At 39.0% G+C, this 22,907-nt stretch overlaps 4 protein-coding genes across 4 annotated transcripts in view; 1 reads left to right on the top strand and 3 right to left on the bottom strand.

Annotated features, from left to right (window-relative positions):
• ghra (growth hormone receptor a) overlaps positions 1 to 1,560 on the bottom strand; it is a 28,176-nt gene extending 26,616 nt beyond the window's left edge. Inside the window, exon 1 of the mRNA XM_087849220.1 lies at positions 1,211 to 1,560. Within this exon, the coding sequence (XP_087705346.1) occupies positions 1,211 to 1,215 (5 nt within the window). The 5' untranslated portion in view covers positions 1,216 to 1,560. The remainder of the gene's footprint in view (positions 1 to 1,210) is intronic.
• A 6,126-nt stretch (positions 1,561 to 7,686) lies between these two features.
• On the bottom strand, positions 7,687 to 11,925 carry fbxo4 (F-box protein 4). Its single transcript, XM_006789817.3, has 7 exons — positions 11,657 to 11,925; positions 10,154 to 10,425; positions 9,857 to 10,077; positions 9,441 to 9,516; positions 9,182 to 9,354; positions 8,862 to 9,067; positions 7,687 to 8,770 (listed from the first exon to the last, which is right to left on the bottom strand). Exons 1-7 carry the CDS (start codon positions 11,810 to 11,812, stop codon positions 8,684 to 8,686), a joined length of 1,191 nt encoding a protein of 396 aa, XP_006789880.1. The 5' UTR covers positions 11,813 to 11,925; the 3' UTR covers positions 7,687 to 8,683.
• Positions 11,926 to 12,008: 83 nt separating this feature from the next.
• rimoc1 (rab7a interacting mon1-ccz1 complex subunit 1) lies at positions 12,009 to 18,344 on the bottom strand. Its single transcript, XM_006789816.3, has 6 exons — positions 18,074 to 18,344; positions 17,259 to 17,368; positions 14,714 to 14,860; positions 14,159 to 14,290; positions 13,916 to 14,030; positions 12,009 to 13,090 (listed from the first exon to the last, which is right to left on the bottom strand). The coding sequence occupies exons 1-6, from the start codon at positions 18,165 to 18,167 to the stop codon at positions 12,855 to 12,857; spliced, it is 834 nt and encodes a 277-aa protein (XP_006789879.1). The 5' UTR covers positions 18,168 to 18,344; the 3' UTR covers positions 12,009 to 12,854.
• A 1,916-nt stretch (positions 18,345 to 20,260) lies between these two features.
• oxct1a (3-oxoacid CoA transferase 1a) overlaps positions 20,261 to 22,907 on the top strand; it is a 57,430-nt gene continuing 54,783 nt past the window's right edge. Inside the window, exons 1-2 of the mRNA XM_087849217.1 lie at positions 20,261 to 20,505; positions 21,502 to 21,610. Of these exons, the coding sequence (XP_087705343.1) occupies positions 20,410 to 20,505; positions 21,502 to 21,610 (205 nt within the window). The 5' untranslated portion in view covers positions 20,261 to 20,409. The remainder of the gene's footprint in view (positions 20,506 to 21,501; positions 21,611 to 22,907) is intronic.

Genomic DNA, 22,907 nt, shown 5'->3' with positions numbered 1-22,907 from the left:
TAATAAAAACGCAATAAGGAGGAAAAACAAAGTCCCAGACTACTCTTTTGGCAGGTGTTTGGATGGTGGTCATTTTTCTGGAACGATATAAACTCGGTTAACCTATTAGTGCGAGGCTAAATCGATGACCATTTCTTAATATATTGTAAACAGTGAAGTCATTTAGTCAGTGAGAAGCTTGATTACATGAATGTTTGCAGTTCCTCTTAATATTATTGTACTGGTTTCATATGATATTGAGTGTCTTTGGATGGTGTTGAATCCAACTGAGCAGTTTAGGTAAATCACAGCTCAATATTGGTGGGATAAAAGAGAAAATATTTAAAAAGAAAACTGCCAATTTCTAGAGAAAATCATAATATTTGTACTCGTCATGCAGTACTTCTCAAACTTTAGAAGCCAAAGAAAGCTCACACTCCACAATCATTAACAATAAAAAAGATCCCAGCTTAATTTCAGATGATCTAAAAAAGTTAAGAATCGCAGCATCAGCTCTTCCTTTTGTTTATTCCCCCTTTAAGTCATATAATTCACTCCACGTTTTCCCCCAGGTGTGCCACCCCCACCACCCACATGCCCACCAATGAAGCCCGTGCAGAACCACTGTCCTAATGTCTTGCGTCTACAATAATAGATATAACTGTACGGATATCATAATCACTCAATTCTGAATTTGATGCATGCAAAGACGCCAAAGAAAACAAGCACCTTCTGAGCATTTTAGAATAGCTTGATCACTTTTTAAAGAAACAGCGCTTCTGTCTCATTCCAGATGTTTGTATTTGTCCACTGAGGTTTCGGTATTTATCAGCATGCTGTTTAACACAGCGGGACTGCACTGTACAAACACCCCGGAGCTGTAATTAACGTGATTTAACGGGTAACAATAGAAAAATATACATCCGTCACATCCAGCTATGACTGGCATCCCATCCCAAGCTCTCCAAATTTCTCTTGCAACGCCAATTTGCAGCACAGGAAACACAAAATCCCATTCGTTGTAGTTTCTGCTGTAAGCTCTTACAAGTGCGCACCAGAAGAACAAACGAGTTCGTGATGGGTTGGAAAGATTTTCTTTTTCTTTTTTTGCGTAAAAGAAAGAAGTGCTGCATTTAAGCTAAGCCTCGAGACGTGCATAACATGCTTAAAACGTGGAGATTTATGGGCACAAACAACGCATTTCACTCTTTAAAAACATAAACTAACTTACTTCATCCGAAGCGTGGAGCTGAAAACTGCAAGCACGGCGCAGATTTACTTTTCAGAAGTTGCTCATCTGATGGCCAGCGCAAGCACTAACGGGTTACAAGTCCTGCTTCTTCACTGCAGACTGCTCGGCCTGACTCAGTCCTCACCGGGACGACTTTTCCATATCACTCAATCTCAGGATCGGACGCGTGCTTTCCTGGTGGGGTTTTTGCCTTATTTGCTGCTCATCGTCTAGACCACTTGGAGGGGTAGAGACACGCTACGTCGCTTAAACAGAGAAAGTGGGCAGTGTGTCTCGCGTAGCGATCAAGCGCCCTCATCCGCCAGCAATCCACTCTGCTCTGTTGACCACCACCACAGAGGGGGCAGCTAGGGAGAATGACTGCCGGGCCAAACTTCCAAAATAAAACCCCTTTAATACGCTGCCATGCTTTCTGGTGAGAGCAAAAGTGAAGAGAAAGTAGTGACCTGCATGAACAGCTTATTAGAGCAGACGAACTGTACTGTAGTTGAATGGGTGTGTTTAGAATAGTTGTTTATGTTAATTGTTAATGTTTTAGATATTTAGGAATGCGTAGTTTTCTTTATTATGTAGATGATAAAGTCATAGAAGAAAAAACGTTTTGCTTTTCTTTTTCACGTGAAACGTATATTCTCCCCCCAAAGGTTATATAACCATCAGAATAAGCTACAATGTATCCTGTCCTTGTGTGCGAAAGAGACACCTTTAACTACAGGACACTTCCATGGTGGGGGGACTCTGTCCTAAACTTTAGCCTGTGTTGGTTCACGTGGAGTGTCCACCAGAGACGTCACGCCAAGAGAGGCTCGGCCAGGATTTCAGCTGTCAATGGGCCTAAACCCCCACACCCATAAGCAACCAGTTAGTATGGACGACCCGCCCCGACACGTGAATAACGTTTCATGCGCCAGCTGTTGCTGCTGGTTTGCTTTTCCCCCCTGAGCACTGCATCCATATAAGCTTTTCATTTTTTCCAACGTGTTCATGATTTGACTTCCAATCGATGATCACTCAAATGCGATCAGTGCAAAAAAGTTCAACTGTCTCATTAAAACTACCTAAGCCTAATTTTGGAGAGCTGCAGCCTGCAACACACGAGTGTCCACATACTCATTGTGAAAGTACGGATCACAGGCTGTGTAATGTATGAAGCTCAGCTAACCCTTGCTCTCTAAAACGGCAAGGAGCTTCAGACTCCAATTACCAATATAATGATTGGAGCTTTATTAACAAAAACTGAATAACCTAGGCAAGAGGGGCATTGAGACAAAGAAAAAGACACAAAGGAGGGCACAGAGGAGAGCGAGTGCTTGTATTTCCTTGGTCCCAGTGCTTTTTATCTTTCTGCCAATGCACTGATGCAGTGTTGACATAATTTGTGAGGTGATGAGAAAGATATGGAATTGGCCTGTCTTTACAGAGCGGAGCTGGCCTTTTATTTTTATATCCTGTCCTCTTCTTGTTTATGAGGTCCACAACTTATGGCTTTGGCTTTTCCATGTCGTTCAACTGCAGTGCGCATAAAAAACACTCAGTGAGAGACCAGGGCTGCTCCCATGCAACATAAATACTGTGAATTATAAAGTAGCAGAGGAAAAAAGCTCGAACTGAAATAACTTTAATGAGGTTTGCAAGTGTTGTGCGCCATTATTCACTGCTGATCTTTCACTCGACACGTTGTGACATTAATTAAAGAAACAGAAAGAAAAAAAACTGGCACTGAGCATGTACTGTATTGGTGAGTTACAGTATATGACAAAGAGCTGTGATTGGAGGAGATCGGGGGTGTTCAGTGAATTACTTGCTTTGTTGCTGAATCATGTGGAGTTACGCTGTAGTGAATGTGACAGGATAACAATGCATCTGTCCCACAGACTGATGCCACTGCAAGGGCACCGGAGGGGGGTAACAGGGCTGGAATTAGGTTCCCACCATGCAACCACCTAAGCTCTGCAGGGTGTTTAGTGAGCAGTTTAGTTTTAGTCATTACAGCAGCTATCGAAGAGATGTTACTCTTTAACAATATATATCATTTGCCACTGGTTGTTATAATAACACTGTTGAGTTTTGTTTTATTTTAGGTTTGTACTTTACACCCAAATTGCTTTAGCTTTCCTAAAACAGTTAGATACTGAGTTTTATACCAAATTGCATTCAAACTCTGATGAGTTTGTTTCCGTAGCGCACTAATGTCAGTGGCTGCTTTAACATGTCAATAATATTTATAGTATAAAAGCAGTAAATGTAAGAAAACAGTGTGCGGTGCAGAAATCTAATATGTCACTTAATGGAATGACATGGTTCATTTAGTGTGTGGAGATTAATACAGCTACAGTATGTTTTGCTTTCTTTTGGATCTCTTTGAATGCCTTTTCTGGCTGTTGCTTTAAAACTGTGTTCGATCTGCGCTGACTGCCTGAAACTACCTTTGTGCAGCATGTCACAGCTGTATTCCTGTGATCGTTTTTCTGCAGTATTGTCTTTCAATAGCCATATAATGTATGTTTGGCTGTCTGTTTTTATTTTCCCAATAATGGAAGTGTGCCCTTTGTGTCATCCCCTTCAAGTCAACCGTAATGCATTTATAGTTTCACAGCCAACTGTGGCTATATACAACTATGTCAGCTCCTTGTCACCTATTGGATTAGGATAAAAGAGAAGAGATGGCTACAGGGGGAAAACACACACACACACACACACGCACGTACTAAAAACAACAGAAAATATACAGAAGGATCACATTGTTCCTGGTGCTTTATCTTCTTTAGTACAGAGTGAATGATGATTTGAACAAGCTCAAAATGATTCACAAATAATTCACTATTAATACTTCTACTAACCTGCCATGCATATGACAGCGGGAGGTAGGTGGGATGGACAGTGAAGTAGGAAGGAAATTGAAGTGAATTGGTGAGATTGCATGGGTTTAGTAAAACCCACAGAGTATCAGCATGAGAACCTCACCATGTGCAAAACAACACAATTAAGAGGGACGCTTAGCTTAATCAGTGAATGCATCATGCAAATGATGTTTTTTCTTTTTTCTAAACCTACTTTAATCTTGGCTGTTATCATAGAATACAAATCAGGGACTTAACTCTAATGAAAGGAGGAGAGAGTGACGAAGAGGATGATAGAACACAGAGTTGTTGCTATAAAAGAGAAGTTGGAAAAATACAGCGTGTTTAGCCCGGTGATTTGCAATTTGAGTCAAATTAATAGTAATAATAGATACTTTGTTCATTAGTCTGTATGTTTGCACTGGCATGTTTACTTATATTGTTACCTATTGTGCTTATATTAATATGCATTTTTGGTGCTTGTTTTTAAGTTTGATTAAGAAAATACGACAAAAAACCATCTAACATGCAATTCAATAATTACTTGTGCACCGCTATATACAGACCGGAAAGTAAATACACAGAAAAGCAAAATATGCAACATTATGATTAATACAATTAATTAATTGCTATTTCTATCAAATTAAATAATGAATTGATGGTTTTGTTTTTATCTTTGTCAAATTTAGTTTCTGACCATCAAAGAACTTCAAAAATGGACAAAGATGGCCCAGTTAAATACAAAATGCAAAATCCAAGCAAGTTTCGACAGTAGATCCAACACATCCTGGCAGCAAAAGCACAGAAAAGTTGTTCATTACCAGAAAGAAGCTCTCCCCCCCCCCCCCCCCCCCCCCCCCGCCCATTGCAATGGCAAACTGAGTTATGAACACTGATAGTGTTGGTCTGTGGTAGATCTCACCAGGATTACTAACAAAGGATTCTGGAAAGTTTTTTCCTGCAAACCTGCCCTCAAAACAGATCCCCATGGTGTATGCACAATTTAGATTTAAATTTATGACTTCATTTATTAGAGAAAAAGTTATCGCCCCCTTGTTAAATCGCAAATTAATTGTGATTAACCACATTTCTTGGAAAGATGAGTTCAATTTCATTAGCCACACCCAGGCTTGATTGCTGCCAGACCTGCTGAATCAAGAAATCACTAAAACAGTCATGATGTGTTGCTTTTTCAAAATTGTGAAAAAGCAACACATCATGCCATGATCTAAAGAAACACAAGATCAGATGAAAAACAAAGTCACTGACATATGTCAATCTTGGAAGGGTTACAGAGTCATTTCTAAAGATTTGGGAATCCAGCAAACCACAGTGTTTTGGTGCTTCGGGGCCTGGATGGCTTGCTGTAATTGATGGAACAGTGAATTCTGCACTCTACCAGAAAATCCTGAAGGAGAATATCCTACCAGCATCTCATGTCCTAAAGATCAACAACACTTGCAATATGCAGTAGCACAAAGATCTGAAACACACCAGCAAGTCCACTACTGAATAGCTTAAAAAATAAAAATAAAAAGGAAGGTTTTGGAGTGGTCTAGTCAAAGTCTGGACTTGAATCTGTTTGAGATGCTTTGGGCTGACATTAAACAGACTATACATGCTCAAAACCCTCAAATGTGGTTGAATGAAAGCAATTCTGCAAAGAAAAGTGGTCCACAATTCTGCCACAGTTAACACAGAACACTAAATTGCACTAGGTTACATAAGCTAATTGTCAATTCATGAAAGTAAATTACTTCCAACCATTTTTCCTTTTTAGACTATGATATAATAAAACACTATAAAACTGACACACACTAAGAGACACTTCTCTACTTGGCATTTGACCAAGCTTAAATCTCAACTGTGACTCCATTTCTACATGCATGACTTTTCCCCTTTCTCTGTACACAGTATTTTCAAAACATTCAGCATCTATCTCTCTTCACATCTTACTCTTTACACGTGTGGTATGTCTCAACTGCCCTAGTAGTGTTGCAGAGTCTGTCTTGCATCTGTAAACTGTCTTGGGTCAGTCAATAGAGGTTTCTTCTTCATGACATGGAATCCCAGAGGCCGCATGTGCTTGTAGAAGACAAGAGGCAGCTGGAGGTCTGGTACTCATTCACTCTTCCAAAACACTCCCCCACCAACCAACTATTATGCGGAGATGTGTACTAATGGTTCACAGTCTGCAGCTTGAGTAAACAAACCTTGAAAATATCCTTTCCAAGCAGGTTTCGACAGTAGATCCAAAACATCTTGGCAGCAAAAGCACAGCAAACTAAAGCAATCGTTTACTTTCGCCTGCATTCACAGAAAAGTTGTTCATCACCAGAAAAAAGCTTCTTCGCCTCTTTGTTCATTCAGATTGCAACGGCAAACTGAGTCATGAACACTGATAGTGCCAGTCTGTGGTAGAGCTCTCCATAAGGCAACACAAGGATCACAGAGTAATAACAAAGGATTGTGGAAAGTTTTTCCCTGCATACCTGCCCTCAAAACAGATCCCCAGGGTTTATGCACTGCCCCCCCCCTCTCCCCTTGTGCAGACTGTGCAAGCATGAGCACACATATACACAGAGGTACATAGACAGAGATGTAGGTAAATAAGTGTGGCATGAAGACCAGAACAGCAGAACAAGAGGTATATAAGGATAACATGTCAGGGGTCCGTCTATTACTGCCAGAAACAGATGAATTACACGTTTATACAGTGGCTGACTCTTCCATCATCTCCCTAAAAATAGATATCAACACAAAAAGAAAAAATAAATAAATCTGCACTTCAACTGTGTTCAGCACGGGTTAATGCACCCAAATTGCACCTATCTAATCTAACACTAACACTGTAAGCCTATGAAAATGACTACTGAGACTTTTTGTGGAAGGCCTGCAGAGAAGGGTAGGGGGGTGCACTTTTGTCCATCACTTGTGGTTGCCTAGGGGACTAGAACAAAAGAGCATCAGTGAAGCACATTATCTTGTCAGGCCTTACATGACAGAAAAATGATCCTATTGTTGCCAGCAGAAGGTGTGAACGTCATCACCAGGTAGACAGAATATGACAGCAATGGTAATTTTCAGAGAAAATACACACACACGCGCACGCGCGCACAACTTAAGCACATTAATGGAGAGACGTGATGATTTAAGTGCTGCAATTCTAGAGGAATTCAGTTTTAGAAATTTCTGCTTAAACCTCAACGTTGTCATTGCAGATTCTATTATATATGTATTTCACGTGTACCAGACACGAAAGAAGCATGAGATGCCCTCTAAACTATTTGTCTGTAATAATCCAAACTATCTCTGGGATTGAATACTTTATGGTAAGAAAAAAAAAGTGTCTTGTGTTCTGTATGTCACTGAAAACTGGATCCATTATTAGTTTGTCAGAAATCTTAAAAGTGGCATGATAGCAGGTAAAAGTCAAGATATTTAAAACTCTAACAAAATGAAAATCAAAAGTAGTAAGAAATGCTACAGTAGCACCTCCTTGCTTCCAAAGGGTATTCTGTCGTGATTCAATTCAAGACAGAAATTCAATTCTGCCATCGATTACATAATATTTAAGGACCAAATGTGACCTAGAGATTAATAAGAATTGTCCCAAAAAAGTTTATTTATCATTTGAAAAAGAAGGATTTTCATCACAACACCAGCAATTCTTATATGTAAAAGGAAAGCAAAATGTGCAATAATAACAAAAAAAGATGTAAACAATTGAAATAATAAATACAGCTTTTATGAAAAAAATATATTGCTGCATTGACAGGAATATTCTTATAAAGTAAGGCTATTTTTAGTGCTCCATTATTCACAAGGACTCACTTCAAGTGATCTTTCACTAGTTAAGCGAATGTGTAAGCCATTACATTATGGGGAATTAACAAAATTTGAGTTTGAGTAGTAACAAAATAAATGGTATGCCAATATTTGCTGATGTAAACTTTTGATCAGTAGGCAAAAATATTTTGTATGAAAGTTGCATAAGCAGATTTTCTATAGGACAATTCTATAGGACGTTAACAGAAATTACCTTTACACCAAAGTCATTTTACTCCATTAAGATCACAAAAAAGCCTTAAAAATACCATTTATCAAATGTTAAAGCATTCAGCCACATGACTAAGTGGTAACTCACTATGCCACTCATGATATGCCTAAATTAAAGCAGCATTTATGCTTTTAAATCATTAAGTGGTAATTAATTTGATTTGAATGTTTTTCCCAATTTTGCAAATAAAGTCTGTCTGGCTGTACATTCCTGTGGCTTTGTTCCTTCATCCACCACAAAACCATTAATGCAACTTCATTTATGCGTCGCTCTTAAAATAGTGTTAAATGAAAGTAGTTTGTCGAATTAGTGCACAGCTCCTTCATATGGATCTTTCTGCAAATAATACCAAAGTGTCTTTTAGGTGTCCAAGATCACTATTTACCCAATATTTTCTTTTGCTTCTAGTCCATATAATTAAACTGCATTGGCAAACCTTCAGTCCTGAACCTGAAGGACTCAGGAAATGTCCTAGTGTGTATTGGTTTTAAAAAAAAAAAATACAAAAAAGACTGATGTCTGTGGTTCTGATCCATCGTGCAACAGCAGGTGTTAGTAGAGTTTGACTCCAGAACATCTCAGCAGCCAGGAAATGCCATCCAAAAGCCCCGACAGGGATTCTGCCACTGTATCCTGTACCTGTTTATGAAAGAGAGAAATAGGCTGAAAAGCTCCACAAGCTGAACTCTGGATGGAAAAGCTTTCACCTGATCAAATATCAAGCAATTACCATCCAGGGGTTAGGCAGGTGGGGTAGGCCAAGTCTCTTTGCCATGTCAACACAGGGAGTTCGACACATGGATCTGGTGCTGGGAGTCCGAACTGTTTCTGGTTCCTCTCTTGAGATGCATGAGAGCACCAGCAGAGGTTTGGATGTGGAACCCCTACTGCAGTTTAGCACAGCTCGAATCTGGACTCCTTCAGACTTGTCACCACCTATTGACAACGTGATCCATGAACCTACTGCAGATGTTCTGCATTGATCAGTCAAAAACCATTGAGTATGATGTGTCATTGTACTACACTACAAAAAAGGATGTGTTATTTTACCTCTCTCAGGCTCTGCATTGGCAACATAGATGAACCCATCCACCACTTGGCACACCTGCTGAACCTGAGGAGCAGGAACACACACTGGGTCCCCTGAGTCGTCATTTCCTTCAAAGGTAAAGAGTTTATTGCTGATGCTCTCCTGTTGCACTCTGGCTCTTTCTCTCTCTGCCCTACAGACACAAAAACACAAAGATTAATAACTGCAAAAAGGATGAGAAACAACTGTGACTCATACAGCAACAAACAAAGTGCTCACCTGTTGGTTGAATACAGAGTGAGGATGTTAAATTTGTGTTGGTTATTGAACATGTAACTTATCCCCGAGCCAATACCTGAAATAAACAAAGGTTTACGTACGTTTGTTTGTATTCTTTGGATAGATAAGCTGTGTGTATGTAGTGAGCTAGTGCCATCTAGTGGTAGACAATACACATAGCAAGTAAACTTATCTGTTGATTAATTCTGTGATTAAAATGCACTGATGTAATTTCTGTAACACATCATTATTACACATTGCCTTTAAAATAATCACATTTTATCTCATTTTATCTTTTATCTAAAGGACAAACTATGATTTACAATTGATTAAAAGGGAAAATCTGCCACTATATTATGCATCATGATGAGAAAAATACCATGAGAAGCTTATCCCTTAGATCAGTGTTATCTTACCATTTATCTGTCTGTGTGGAGTGCCTGACACAGGAAGTATATCTGGAGCATGCATAAGCCTTGTGACTAAAGAGACATCCAGCTGCTCCATGCCAGGACCAAACATGGCATAACGCGGTTCAGACGAGGGTACCAGGGACTGAAAAAATGAGGTCACCACCTCATATGCTGGTCGTGTAGGAAGCCACTGCTGTCTGGAGAATGGGCAACCTTTCAGGTATCTGTTGACACACAAGGTTTGCTCAGAAATTTTTCCAGGAAACTGACGGTAATGCAGGATAACAGGGGGATACTCACTCTGACATGTAGTCAAATTTTAGTTTTATTCCTTCATTTCCCTCTTCTCTATCATCCAGGCTCTCGTCTTCACTTATTAGCGGTGCATCCAGCAAGTCTGGATGGGGTATGGTCACATGATCAATGGAGGGCCAGTGTGGCATGTCCCGCAATAGGAAGTATCTCCACAGTAATGGATCTCTAACCATGGCCCTCCAGTAACGACTTGTGGCTCCAAGGTGGCAGAGATCCGCAGGAGACAGGAAGGTCATGATCAGAAACTGTACATCCACCTTTGGGAGGAATGGCGGAGCACAATTATTTTGATTTTCCAAGATCAACAATAAATATTTCTAGATTAACCTCCTAGGACCTGGTGTCCACATATGTGGACATCACATTTTGGGTTATTTAGACCAAAATACTCAATTGTGCTCTACAAGGGCCTGATATCCACTTAGGAGGACATTATACTGCTACTGTTCTATCAAAATTTTAAACAAATATCCTCATGTGGCTCTTAATTTTCTTAAAAACAAAAATAAGGTAAAAAGAAAAAAAAAATCTGGTAATTCTTTGTTTTTACATTCATCGGGCCCCAATATCTGCCCAATATCTGCCCAAATATCAAAGTGAAATTACAAATGCATGCCGTGCAAGAGTTCGGGTCTTAGGAGGTTAAAATTCCTAGTTAAACCAATTGTGTGTATTTGGTTAAGAAGTAGGAAAAATACAGATTGGAAGGCGATAATGGACAATCACTAATACAAGCAATTCTATAATCAGCTGATATACTTCAAAGATAAGTCAAAGGAAGTCATAAAGTATGGCAGTGAAAACTTAAATAACCACATTTCCACTAAGGTGTTGCAGCTCAAGCTAAAGTTAATTATTCAGTTACCAGTAGTTTAGTGCTTTTGCGGTAACCAACATAACTGAGGAGGACATAGACTTTAGCGTTGATGAGCCTATGCAGCTCATGCTTTGTTGTCAGTCAGTTGTCCAGTGTGTGGTGAGGAAATATGTCTCACTTTGGAACTTTTCATAATTGTGACTACAATGAGTGTACTACGCAAGAATTTGCAATTGGTCTAAAGTAGTTTGTTTATCCTTAAACTTGTGTAGCCCGTAACGCTGGCACAAATATGTGCAAACTTTATTTAAAGTGACATTTTCATTTTCAGTCCTTTTGAATGTCTAAACTTCACTTGAGAAAAAGTGTGTGTGTGTGTGTGGGGGGGGTGTGTGTGCATGCATTTCTGTGTTCCTGCTCAGAATGGTGCAGTCGAGGCATGCCAAATCGGGGACGGGGGGCAATTACGACTACTTTGGAAGCCTACAAGTTGAACCCGACACTTAGACTGAGCATCTATCATTTTTTCTATCAACAGCTTTCAGACTGTGTGTGTAGAACCTGAAGAGAGCAACATTATCCTTTTAGGCTTGTCCTGTCTGAATGAGTGACATATAGGCTACATATGTAGTAGACGTACACATAATTCTCCTGTGAATGATTCGACTTACCGGTAAGGTATCCAAAAATCCATACTGTTGTTCTTCTTTTCCCGAGTCTCCAACTGCCAAGTCGGCTTCGACAACTTTATCAGGGAAATAGCGGTCTCTAAACCGCCTGAGGCTGCGGATCACCAAAGACTCCAGCTGCTGGATCTTTTCAGCCATGTCTTAATTTGTGTCATATGCGAATATTTACTGTGTACAACTAAACACTATGAACCAAGGAAATGCCAACACCGATGTTTTCCTGTCACTTCCTCATTATTGGGTAGCAGTGGAGCATTGTGGGTATTGTAGTTCAGTATCATCAAACAAAACAGGAATACGTAGTAAAAGAAGATCTGGAAGGCAAACTAGGAAATTTTTCTTAAAACAAAGCACGTTTATTGTCAACAAGGACATTAAAAAACAAAATGATAGATTTTTTTGCCCAAACAACACAGTTTCTCTATTAATAGTTACACTATCAATGTTATTCAAGTTGCAGAAAAATGGAAGTTGCAATAGATGAAAATACAAGTGGTGCATTACAAAGCTGGTATGAACAAACCTGAACATACTTTGAAATGGTCATTAATACGTCACTGACAAACAGTTCGAACACCTTTCTTTGCCTTCTGTGTGTATACTTTATACACAAATTCAAATAATGCATATGCTATTTTAATATATATTAAAAGCATAACAAAATGGCAACAAAACAATAAATAAATGTTAATGTGCAATGTCTCATTTCCAGCTGTATTATCTTTAAACTTGTTACAATCTTAAAATGAAAGGTCAATTTTTCTTTTTTATTATTCATAACCTCTTTAGTAATATTAATGCTATTGTGACACATTCTTAGAGCAAAACAAATGCCCCAATCAACAGTCTGGAATCAGAGTGGCCACTGCTTTTTCAGCAGGCCAGGGCAAATAATTATTCAACAGCCTCTTGTGCAGCCCTTCTATTACAATGCTTGTCTTATACTCTAACTTTTCATTCATCTGCTTTGGCCTGGGCTGTTTGGCATAGGATTAGGTTGCCTGTAGACACTGTTCCAGCATCTCCTTTCTTCACATTCACTCTCTCCCTGTGCCTCCCCATAAACTTTCACAAGACTGCACCCCATCAGATGGGCTCCATTTTTATTTGGGATTGACACATTTGAATATTGAACTTTGATCTGTTCCTGAGGGCAATTTTAACAGAGAAGCTATATTTTTCACTGTAAAATACTGAGGATTTCCTTGGCATTCTCTGTATTCCAGCCCTGCCCTTGGAGAGGGCCCTCACAGGCAAGCACATATTTGTTGAGGATCTGTGTGCCAATGTCCCGAAACTGGAGGCGATCTTCTTTGTGCTCCGTAGTGTCAGCGCTGCAGTCCTCGTACTTGACTGCCCAGAAACACATTTCGCCAATGTACATCATTGTCAACAGGTGTGTGTCTGAGAAAATGCCTGACCCAAAAGATAAACCGGTAGTTAGTAAGACCAGTTGGCGACAACAGAACAGATCGTTAAAAAATTTCTGTGTCAGTTTTCAGTCATCCAGGTCAATGTAGTATTAGAAGAAGAAGAAAAAAAGTGATGGATTTCTTTAACTCTGATGAAGACTTTTCACCTCTCATCCCAGAGGCTTCTTCAGTTTGGCTTCTGTATGTAGAGTCCCAGGTATTTAAACCCTAGTGGGGGTTGTCCCTTAGGAGGTGGTCGCTGACCACTATTAATCATATGAATCATCAAACAAGCCAAGGTGAGCCATATCCATTTTTTGGGGCAAGTTTTTTCCGAAGTGTCACCTGAAACTTCTGGTGGTAATGGTCCTCGCCTTTTTTCACATCTATAAACCTAATTCTGTACCTGTACCCATTATTAAGTATGGGACTCTCCACCTTTTGGTTTTAGAATTGAAAAGCCTCTGGGATGAGAGTAAAAGCAGCTTCAATGAAGGTCAGCTGCTTTTTTTTTTTTTTTTTTTTTTTAAATCTCCTAAGATTTTCAAAGATGGGTCACAAATTAGAAGTAAAAAACTGCTTTACTAAGGAGTTCAGCCCCCAATCCGCATTTAATGATCCCTGCCAATGATTACTCTGGGATGTAATTCTCAGTAACCATATTTATTTGCAAAAACTCTCGTCTCCAAGGACAGAAGAGATTCCAGCGAAGCTGTCACGTTTCTCCCTACCACAATATAACTCAAACATCCGATCACATAACTGGGGAGGTTGTGGGTTCAAGTGTATTCCTTCAGCTTATCACGTCTATAATAAATAACATATTTACCTTCAGATAAGATGTTTGCTGTAGCAGTGTCATGTAGCACCACACCATCATTGAGCTTCACAGAGTTTCTCACCTGCAGCATCCGCATCAAGTATCGCACACCTTCCTGAATACACTGGGTCAAAAATGTGTTTAACATTAAAAAAGAAACATAAAAAAGTGGAAAACTGTTGGTTTTAATCAAAGTAAAGTTGTACAGCTAACAATGAATGAAACTCCTTAGATCTCTGCATTGTTTGTTACCTTAAGGAATGTCTCCTTGTTTTTCTTGATCCACTGCTTTCGCTGATGAAGGGTATGACAGTACATATACAGCAGAGCTCCACGTCTCCAGTAGAGACATTCTAACAGCTCTAAACCCAACACAGACTGCACCTAACATAAACCAAAAGACACGAATATCAATATCAGACACTCCATGATGCCTCAACCATATTTATTTAAAGCACTTTAAAAGCATGTGTCCAAGTGTGAGTAGCGGAACCACAATTCAGAGGGAAAATTAAAGTTGACCTGACATCCTACTAAAAGTAGGATAATTACTGGATAATTAACCAGACCAAGAAAGAAACACATGGACATAATCTTAATAGAAAAAAAAAAAAAAAAAAAAAAAAAAGAGTGTCTGCTCCTCTTTTATACCCTTTGGGTTGTGGGATTGTGTCCCCATATAGTAAACTTTATAGTCTTATATTGTGATAACCAGACTACATGACAGTTTGTAATTTGATACAAAGTACACTATTCATTAAATGGAGTAGAAGACAACACCAAAATCGGTTTGAGACAAACACAAACCTCTTGTGCTGGTGCAAGCCGTGCGGCCAAAACTTCAGGTTCAGTCAGATCTTGAAGAAGCTGCTGAATTTTAAATGGTGAACAGTCCTCAGGGAACTCCTGGTCCACCAGTTTATTCTCTTCATAAAAAGTGATGTCTAGAATCACCTAAATGATGTAAAATAAAATAATTTTAAAAAAAGTAAAACTGAATGATATGTTAAAATTGTCTTAAACATTTTGCCTGCTCCATGTATAACTTTGCAAAAAAGGATAAAGGCCTATAATAAACCTGCCAGCTGTTGCTCCTTCTTTAAACTAATTAAGAAAACTATTTAAGGGGGGAAAAAAACAACGGTTAGAGATATCGGTATCTAATCTGGAGCTGTAATACAACATAAGCACGCACAACATAAATGAAACTGAATTGAATTTAGATCACGTAAAGCAATTTCCAATAATGCAGTCACTCATTTTACTGTCCCATCAGATCAGCTGCCTACTCAAAAATATTTTTTCTGTCTTTCAAAAAGCTTTAGTATGAAACAACTATGGTTTTTGAACCTCCTCTGAGATACATTTAGGGGAAAATATAGGCTAAAGGCTGAAGGATAGAGTGATGAGAATGGCAGGAAGTACAGTACGCAGAATGGAAAGCACCCCAAGATCACATTAATACAACTGGTGAACAAATGTAAAACGAAACCACCATCTTCAACATTCCTTCTTCCCTAACTGAACCATCTCTTGTGGGTTGGTATGGAGTTAGAGGTTTTGTTTTATAGTTTACGGCAAACATTTTACCCCTAAATTTTTAAAGCAATAAGCTTCAGAATATCTTTAGTAAAGTAAATCTAGACCAGTTTGCATTAGACATTATTACAATGTCACACAGACGCTGTAAATCATTAAAGGAACAAAGTGAACAGAACTAAAACACTCATAATTAGAAGGTTTTCATTTCAGACAAAGTTTCCATGTTTTCCTGATATGAGCTCTGTAATTATGTCAAAATTTAGATAAGAGCTAAACAGAAGACAGCAGCAACTGCAAAGACGGCACTTTCAATGGACTCATTATAGAAGACACTATGTTAGCAACATTGGTTGCAACATTAGTTGCTAAATAACAATTATTTTGATAGCCGACTAATGTGCCTCATTTTTCTTTGATTAGTCGACAATTATTTAATTAACTGTTATCTACACTTCCTGTAGGCAAACCTCTTATTCTAGGCACCAGTAACTTACCTGCTCAAGTCTGCCCACCTGTGAATACCCTGTTGTCTTGTCCCACAGCAAATTAAAATAATGACCCAGGAAACATATGAATTTGAAAATAATCAAATGGTTCTTTTAACATTACTCAATAGAACAATCAGAATAAAAATGAAATAAATCAAAATGTTAGGTAATATAAATTAAATTGCTAGTCGCATTTAAACCAAGAAAAAATGTGCAAGTAGGAAACTAAAAATAGTTTCTATCCATAAGTTCAAATAAAGCTTTGAGATCTTTGAGATGATGTTCCCAGCTGTTAATAACCATGCTGAAGATGTTCTCTGTCCTGACTTTAGCCATTTGACAGGTGCATGAGCCTCTTTATAGGACAAAGTCACCTGTATGCCTGTGCTTAACACTTAAGAAAATACAATTCTGCGTCAACAAATTTTTATAGTCGATGCCAATGATTATGGTGACGAATCGTTGCAGCCCTAAAATTCACAGGAAATTATTGTCAGAGAGTATAGAAAATTTCTTAGCGTTTAATACTGAATAGACGGAGCATTTTGTGATTATGTCTGTGACACAACATTTACGTTACACTACTTTACAAACTTAGCTACAATTCCTGACATGTAACTAGTCTTTGCCTGCTCTATGTTCACTTACTCAAGCCAGAGTGAATATACATGTGCAGACAGATTTACTTTTTTATATAAACTCCCTTATTGTACAACTGCATTTTGTAACTTGCTTCTAGCTATACATGACAATTTAGTCTGTTACACAGACACCAACAAATCTGGGTATTCAATCCCCTGGACATGTGTGTACAGTGCTAAACTTAAACAGTAAAAGTAAAGAGACTGGAATGTGTTCAGTTTTTACTTTGTAGAGATGATCGTTTTTTAGTGGCTGCATAGTGTAGTGGTTTATACATCCATACATCCATTTTGGGAGGAGACACAAATCCCCTTGGGGTTGCAAAAAAGTGTGGTGACCCCTTGTGAAAATGGGAACAACTGAAAGGATCTTTAAGATATGCAGGGTTTTTATTAAAATGTAGATACAACAGTAACCTACTGCAAACCTGTCACTTTCTGCTTCCACCTTCTAAAATGATTTCGACATTTTATATTTGCGTTTAAGACTGCTAAGCAGTGTAAGTAAGAAAAATTTCCTTGTGTTCAGAGCAACTTAGTTGGGTATTTTATCCTGTTTTCTGTGGTTTTGGGGACAAAAATCACTAGTAGTTTAAAAAAAATCCCTCATGTTACTGACTACTTAATAAAATAACTTACTGAAACGCAAGAGAGTAAATACAATTTGATGGAAGGAAGTACCTGTGTGTAATCCTGCAGCAGCTTGGATAGGTTGCTACTCTCTCCTCCTTGTCTGTAAAAGCTTTTCAACTTGTCTAGTATGGCAGATGCATTCTGTAAATAGTCATCATCTACGGAAGAACCATATGTTAACATATTACCCAAGTACAAATCAAACTCATGAAAAATCCCGAGTTATCGCGATTGTTGATCAGGACTTTATAATCATCCACAATTCGACTCACGACAGGAAAAAAATATTTTAGCATAAAACATAAGCTGACTAGCCCATGCGAGCATTCACAGATAAACATAAGGCCAAAAATGCGCACTAACACGGTGGCGTTTGAGGTTCAGATACAAGTTAAAGTAAAAAAAAGTTAACGACGCCATTTAACATTCAATAAGGACAACGTAGATGATTCGTTGCTTTATTGATGACAGCCGTTTAGCTAGCATTACCAGCCATCATGTGTCATATCTTCAAATATGTCAACAATACTGCATTTTAGCTAACGTTAGCAGTTAACTCAAAAAACCCTAGTGAAATACAAACATAACTCCGCGAGTTATGTACATTGTCCTGCAACGTTGCTAACCACTAATTATAATTAACTAACTGCATATGCACTGATGTGTTCAGAAAGGTTGTTTTGTTTTGTTTTTTGACAAAATGCAATATTTCACCAGACAGCAGCTGTTGTCATGGTTGCAAGCTAACGTACGCTGGAAGTTAGCTTGATTGCTTGCTTGCTAGTCGATTCCTTAACCAAGACTGTTTGCCACGTACTAAATGAATTGCCGAAAGGCAAACAAATAAACAGTGTAATCGGTACCTTGCTTTTCAGCTCTGAGACTCGAACACTTGATGTCTAACTCAAATATTCTTCTCTCCAACTCAAAACCTTGTCGTCTGTAGTCGTCGGCCATGACTAAAAGTACCAGTCACGGGAGCCACGGATTTTACTCACGTGCTCAAAGAATTTTCAATTTCCGTTTCTGTGCATGCACGCGCACGGCCGTAGGATTATACCAGTAAGTCGTCTCTGCGTTTGCAAAAACGTTAACTTTAAACTGTAAACATACGTGTACTTTTAGATAGTGTGGTGGTGCTGACAGCTGAAGGGAGCGTGCGTACTTTAAAGTTAGACGTCTGCTGAGGCGACTTTGGAAAATAATAACTCAAACAGTAGGAAACGAACTGTTGGTAGCCCGTTAGAATTTAGGGGTTAGTCAGTTTTTAGTTATTTAGTCCTGTGCAATGAGTCCTATGCCAGAAACCGTTTCTACACAAAGTGGAAAGATAAATTTCAAAGGAGGGATGAAAAAAATGATCTGTGGGTTTTGCTTGAAATGTCAGGGGTGCATGCAGAGGAAAGATATGAGAAATGTAGGGATGAGCTACAGATTTCTGTTTGTTGGAGGGGGCATATTGCTGGAACCTGTGGATACAAATTAAATGAGGAAAATAGAAGGGGAAATTCTGTGCAACATGAGGCAGACTGGGAAACAATTCAGGTATTGCAAGAAGTGTGTTGCAAACTGCTGAGAAAGACTCCACGGTGTAGGACATCTGCCTTGTGCCTCCTCAACATTGTGTTTTCATGGGGCAGAAGGGGAAATAACTAATAACTAAATTCTTTTTGAGCTGGGTCACCACCGTGGATCTTCATCATCCATTTCAATCCATCTCTTCCATTCTCTGCTGTCACACCAACCCACTGCATGTCCTCTTTCACTACATCTATAAACCTTGTCTGTGGTCTTTCTCTTTTCTTCCTGTTTGACAGCTCCATAGTCAGAATCCTTTAGCCAGTATATCCACTATCCCTCCGCATGTGTCCTGACCATCTCATCTCACCTTTCCTCTCTAACTTTGTCTCCAAATGGCTCCATCTCTTGTATATGCTTTTCTCTCATTCACACACGTATTCTGTCTTGCATCTACTGACTTTCATAACTCTTTCCTCTAACACGCACCTCCACCTCTCCAGACTCTACCCGATCATACAGATTCGATATTGATATTTGGTAGCAAATGATCAATGGGGTTGTTGAAAGCTTCAGAAAAAAAATTCTCTTGGTGGAAATGTAGGTAGCTGCAATTAGGTTGCTTTGTGCAAATTAAACTCTAAAGTTTTATCAAATTAAAAGGCCTAGCCTTTTTGGCAGTTGAGTTCTGGAAGTTTCTAAAGAGTCAATATAGGCTTTCCAAATTCAGAAGAATTGGGTTTTAATGCATCATGATTTTTTTTTCTATGTCAAAATTCTAATGAAAAAAAATGAGAATGCCTTCTCAACACCACTGTGCATTTAATTATGAGGTATTGTTAATCTCCGTCTCTCTTCCACAGCATGTCTTTTGTCTTGTCTTCTTCCCCTCACCCCCAACCCTGATGGCTGCCCCTCCCTGAGCCTGGTTCTGCTGGAGGTTTCTTCCTGTTAAAAGGGAGTTTTTCCTTCCCAATGTCGCCAAAGTACTTGCTCATAGCACGTCGTCTTTTGTGAGTTGTTGGGGTTGTTCTGCATTATTGTAGGGTTTTTACCTTTCAATATTAAACACCAGGAGGCAATTCCTGTTTTGAAATATGGTTTCGATATAAATAAAATGAATTTAATCAAATGTGAAACTGTCTTTGTGTGCCAGCAGATGTTGGGATTGAAAGCATTGATGGCGTGGATAAGATTAGGTAGAAAATGTAGATTTGCATGTGCCATTTGGCAGGATGCTGTGCCACTGCATCCTTAGTGAGAGGCTGAATCATCAATGGTGAGAATGGGATGCAGTGGGGAAACAGAGATTGGAAATTGCTCTCATGCATTGCAAGCTGTGTCAGGAAATTAATGTTTTCTTCGTGGACCTTTGAATACAGTATAGCCCTACTAAAAAAGAACAAGAGAACAAGGGTAGTATTGGGCTTTCTCAAACGGCAATGACGCTACAGCACCAACAGTAGGCGGCAATGCACTAAATCATGCCTAGCTTACCAGAGGGGGGGAAGATAACGAAGAAGAGCTTCTCCTTTCATCCTGTTTGAAAACAGCCAATAGCGTCGTGTCGCCGAGCTGGGCTTGCATGTAGCCACATTTTGTGACCCTAGCTAGTTCGGATAAAGGTCCAGTCAGCACTCACCCTGCATCTCCGCCCACCCCAAGTTTGTAGCTCCAAATCATGGCGGCCCTCAAAGCTTTGTGCAGAGCGGAAAATATACTCTTGAAAACCCACCACAGAACCAAAATAAACTTCGCCATCCACCAATTGAGCAAGGTCAGTATAACAATAGCGACGTTACACCTGTTGTAGGAGTGTTGAGATGATGTTGCTGCAAAAAAGAGACGACAGTAGTAAAATATAATAATTCAACTGTCATTAAAGTATTGGTTATATTTGGAATGAAACAAGCTTCGCGTCGTATATACTGTTTCAGTTTGCGTCTATGTGTTATTGTGGGCTGACCTCAGCCTGCAGGGCGCACAACCTTGCGGATACGCGCAATACAACACATTTGCCATTCCTTTCAAAAACTGCTGCTAAGATCTAGAAATGAAGAATAAAGTGAATCAGGTTATTTGATCTGACTAAGGTATGTGTAGTTGGATGATCACAAGTGCGCGTAACTCAACACCAAGTAATCTTAGATTTAGGTCTAAACACCTGCCACACGTTTTATTCAGTGCGGAGAACTTTCAGAAACATGTTCCAATTTTATAGAGTCGTTAAATGTGAAGCTCGTTTTGTTAACTATAAAAAAGGTAATTTGTAACAATGTGTAATGACAAGAACATTGTGAACTTGAGCTTAAGCTTTCTCTTGAATGCTAGTTAATTATCACCCACACAGTAAGCACCGTGTGATTGCAGCAATCTGCGTGATAACAGCCCTTCATGGTTGAACTTGCGTTTAACTACTGTCTGAGATATGAGAATTTACAAAAGACAGCAGCTCGCATTGGCCTGACACAGGGTTTTAAACACATGATTTTAAACCTGAATCCTCTGCTGACTGTTGGTTTTTGGCTCTTGGCTGTGTGCTATCATAATCTCTGCTTTTGTTGCAGGATTTGTTCAGCAGTTAGGTTTACTTTTCCTTTCTTCTACAGAATAAATTGGATTTGAACTGTGCAAGCAGGTCATTAGGTTTTAAGCCTTTATTTTTTTGTGCTTCTATTTAGAATTTACATGTTTGGATTTTTTGGTGTTGCGGAAACAGCATTTGTTTATGAATGCATATTTGCTGTATTTCATGCTCTTGTGCTTTCTACAGACCTGTGGCTCTTACTTTTCCACATCAAGTCAGAAAAATTCAAAGTTCTACTCAGATCCTGTAGAAGCAGTTAAAGATATCCATAATGGAGCTACCATTCTTGTGGGAGGTAATGTATAGTACTTTCACAAACATATTGTAACAATGTCCGATAGGACTGCTTGGTTTATGATGATTTTGTTCACCTAACAGTATGTTATGCTTTATATTTACATACACTCACTGGATGCTATGAGGTACACCTTGGTATTACTGTCTCTTATAGATTCATATTTCTTCATGGCATAAACTCATCAAGGTGCTGGAAACAAAAACACGCTTCACATCCATGATGCAAATCTCTCATTCCATCACATCCCAAAAGTGCTCTACTAACTGTGGAGGCCATTTGGTTACAGTGATAAGTACTCATGGTCATGTTCAAGAACGCAGTTATAGGTCATTTGAACTTTGTGACATTGTTTGTTCTCATGCTGGAAGCAGCTATCAGAAGACCTGTGGTCGTAAAGGGGTGGACACAGTCAACAACCATAATATTCCTGTATCTTGTGGCATTTAAATGGTGCACTGTTGGTATACCAAGGGCCCTAAAATGTGACAAGATAATATTTCCCACAATATTATACCACCACCAGCCTGAGCTGTTAATACACAGGATAGATCCATGGTTATCTTTTTTCTGACTCTACCATCCAATCGTTAGGAGACTCATCAGACTAGATAATGTTTTTTCAGTCTTCTGTTATCCAGTTTTTGTTGAACCACTGGGCAACCAATGGATATTTTCTTTAAACCCTAGAGATGGTTGTGTGGAACAATACTGGTAGATGGTAGATCAGCCGTTTCTAAATTACTCAGATCAACCTGTCTGGCACCAACAACCATGCGTTCAAAATCACTTAAATCACTGTTCTTACCCAGGCTGATTCTTGGTTTGAACTTCAGTGTGTCATCTTCCCCATGTCTACTTGCCTAAACGCACTTAGCAGCTGACATTTGATTGGCTGATTAGATATTTGGGTTAATGAGCGGTTGAACACATGCACGTAAGAAAGTGGCAGGTGAATTCATTAGAACAAATTTAATGTCTAATTTGCAATGAAGTGAGTCCAAACTGTCTGTAGAATGCTGGTTGAGTATCATCCACACACTGAGTGCACACGCAATCCACTGATCTTATTTATAGTCCTGTTCACAGTGACATTGTTAAATGTTTTCCATTGTGACGCACTTCTGTCTAAGAGAAAAGCAGGTGAACCTTCACTCAGTGCAATATATGTATGTGTATTTCTAAACAAGTCTAGAAATACCTGGACTTTGCTCATTGCACTTTGGTTTTTCTGTGTGGTTTGACATAGTTAACAAGATCATTGTTTTTGTATTAGTTTACTGTCCAAATCTGGCAT

This window comes from Neolamprologus brichardi, chromosome 12 (assembly GCF_056152115.1).
Source record: "Neolamprologus brichardi isolate AB-2024 chromosome 12, ASM5615211v1, whole genome shotgun sequence".
Lineage (NCBI taxonomy): Eukaryota > Metazoa > Chordata > Actinopteri > Cichliformes > Cichlidae > Neolamprologus > Neolamprologus brichardi.
Note: the sequence above shows the minus strand (reverse complement) of the source record. Positions and strands in the feature narration are given on the sequence as shown.

Coding starts and splice junctions, on each gene's coding strand:
- fbxo4 (XM_006789817.3), bottom strand. CDS start 11,812: ATGGCTGAAAAGATCCAGCAGCTGGAGTCTTTGGTGATCCGCAGCCTC. Junction 10,426..11,656: donor GATTTTTGGATACCTTACCG/GTAAGTCGAATC, acceptor TTCCTCCCAAAG/GTGGATGTACAGTTTCTGAT. Junction 9,068..9,181: donor CAATGCAGAGCCTGAGAGAG/GTAAAATAACAC, acceptor CGTTGTCAATAG/GTGGTGACAAGTCTGAAGGA.
- rimoc1 (XM_006789816.3), bottom strand. CDS start 18,167: ATGGCCGACGACTACAGACGACAAGGTTTTGAGTTGGAGAGAAGAATA. Junction 17,369..18,073: donor TCTCAGAGCTGAAAAGCAAG/GTACCGATTACA, acceptor GTTCTTCCGTAG/ATGATGACTATTTACAGAAT. Junction 14,291..14,713: donor GGCTTGCACCAGCACAAGAG/GTTTGTGTTTGT, acceptor GGTTTATGTTAG/GTGCAGTCTGTGTTGGGTTT.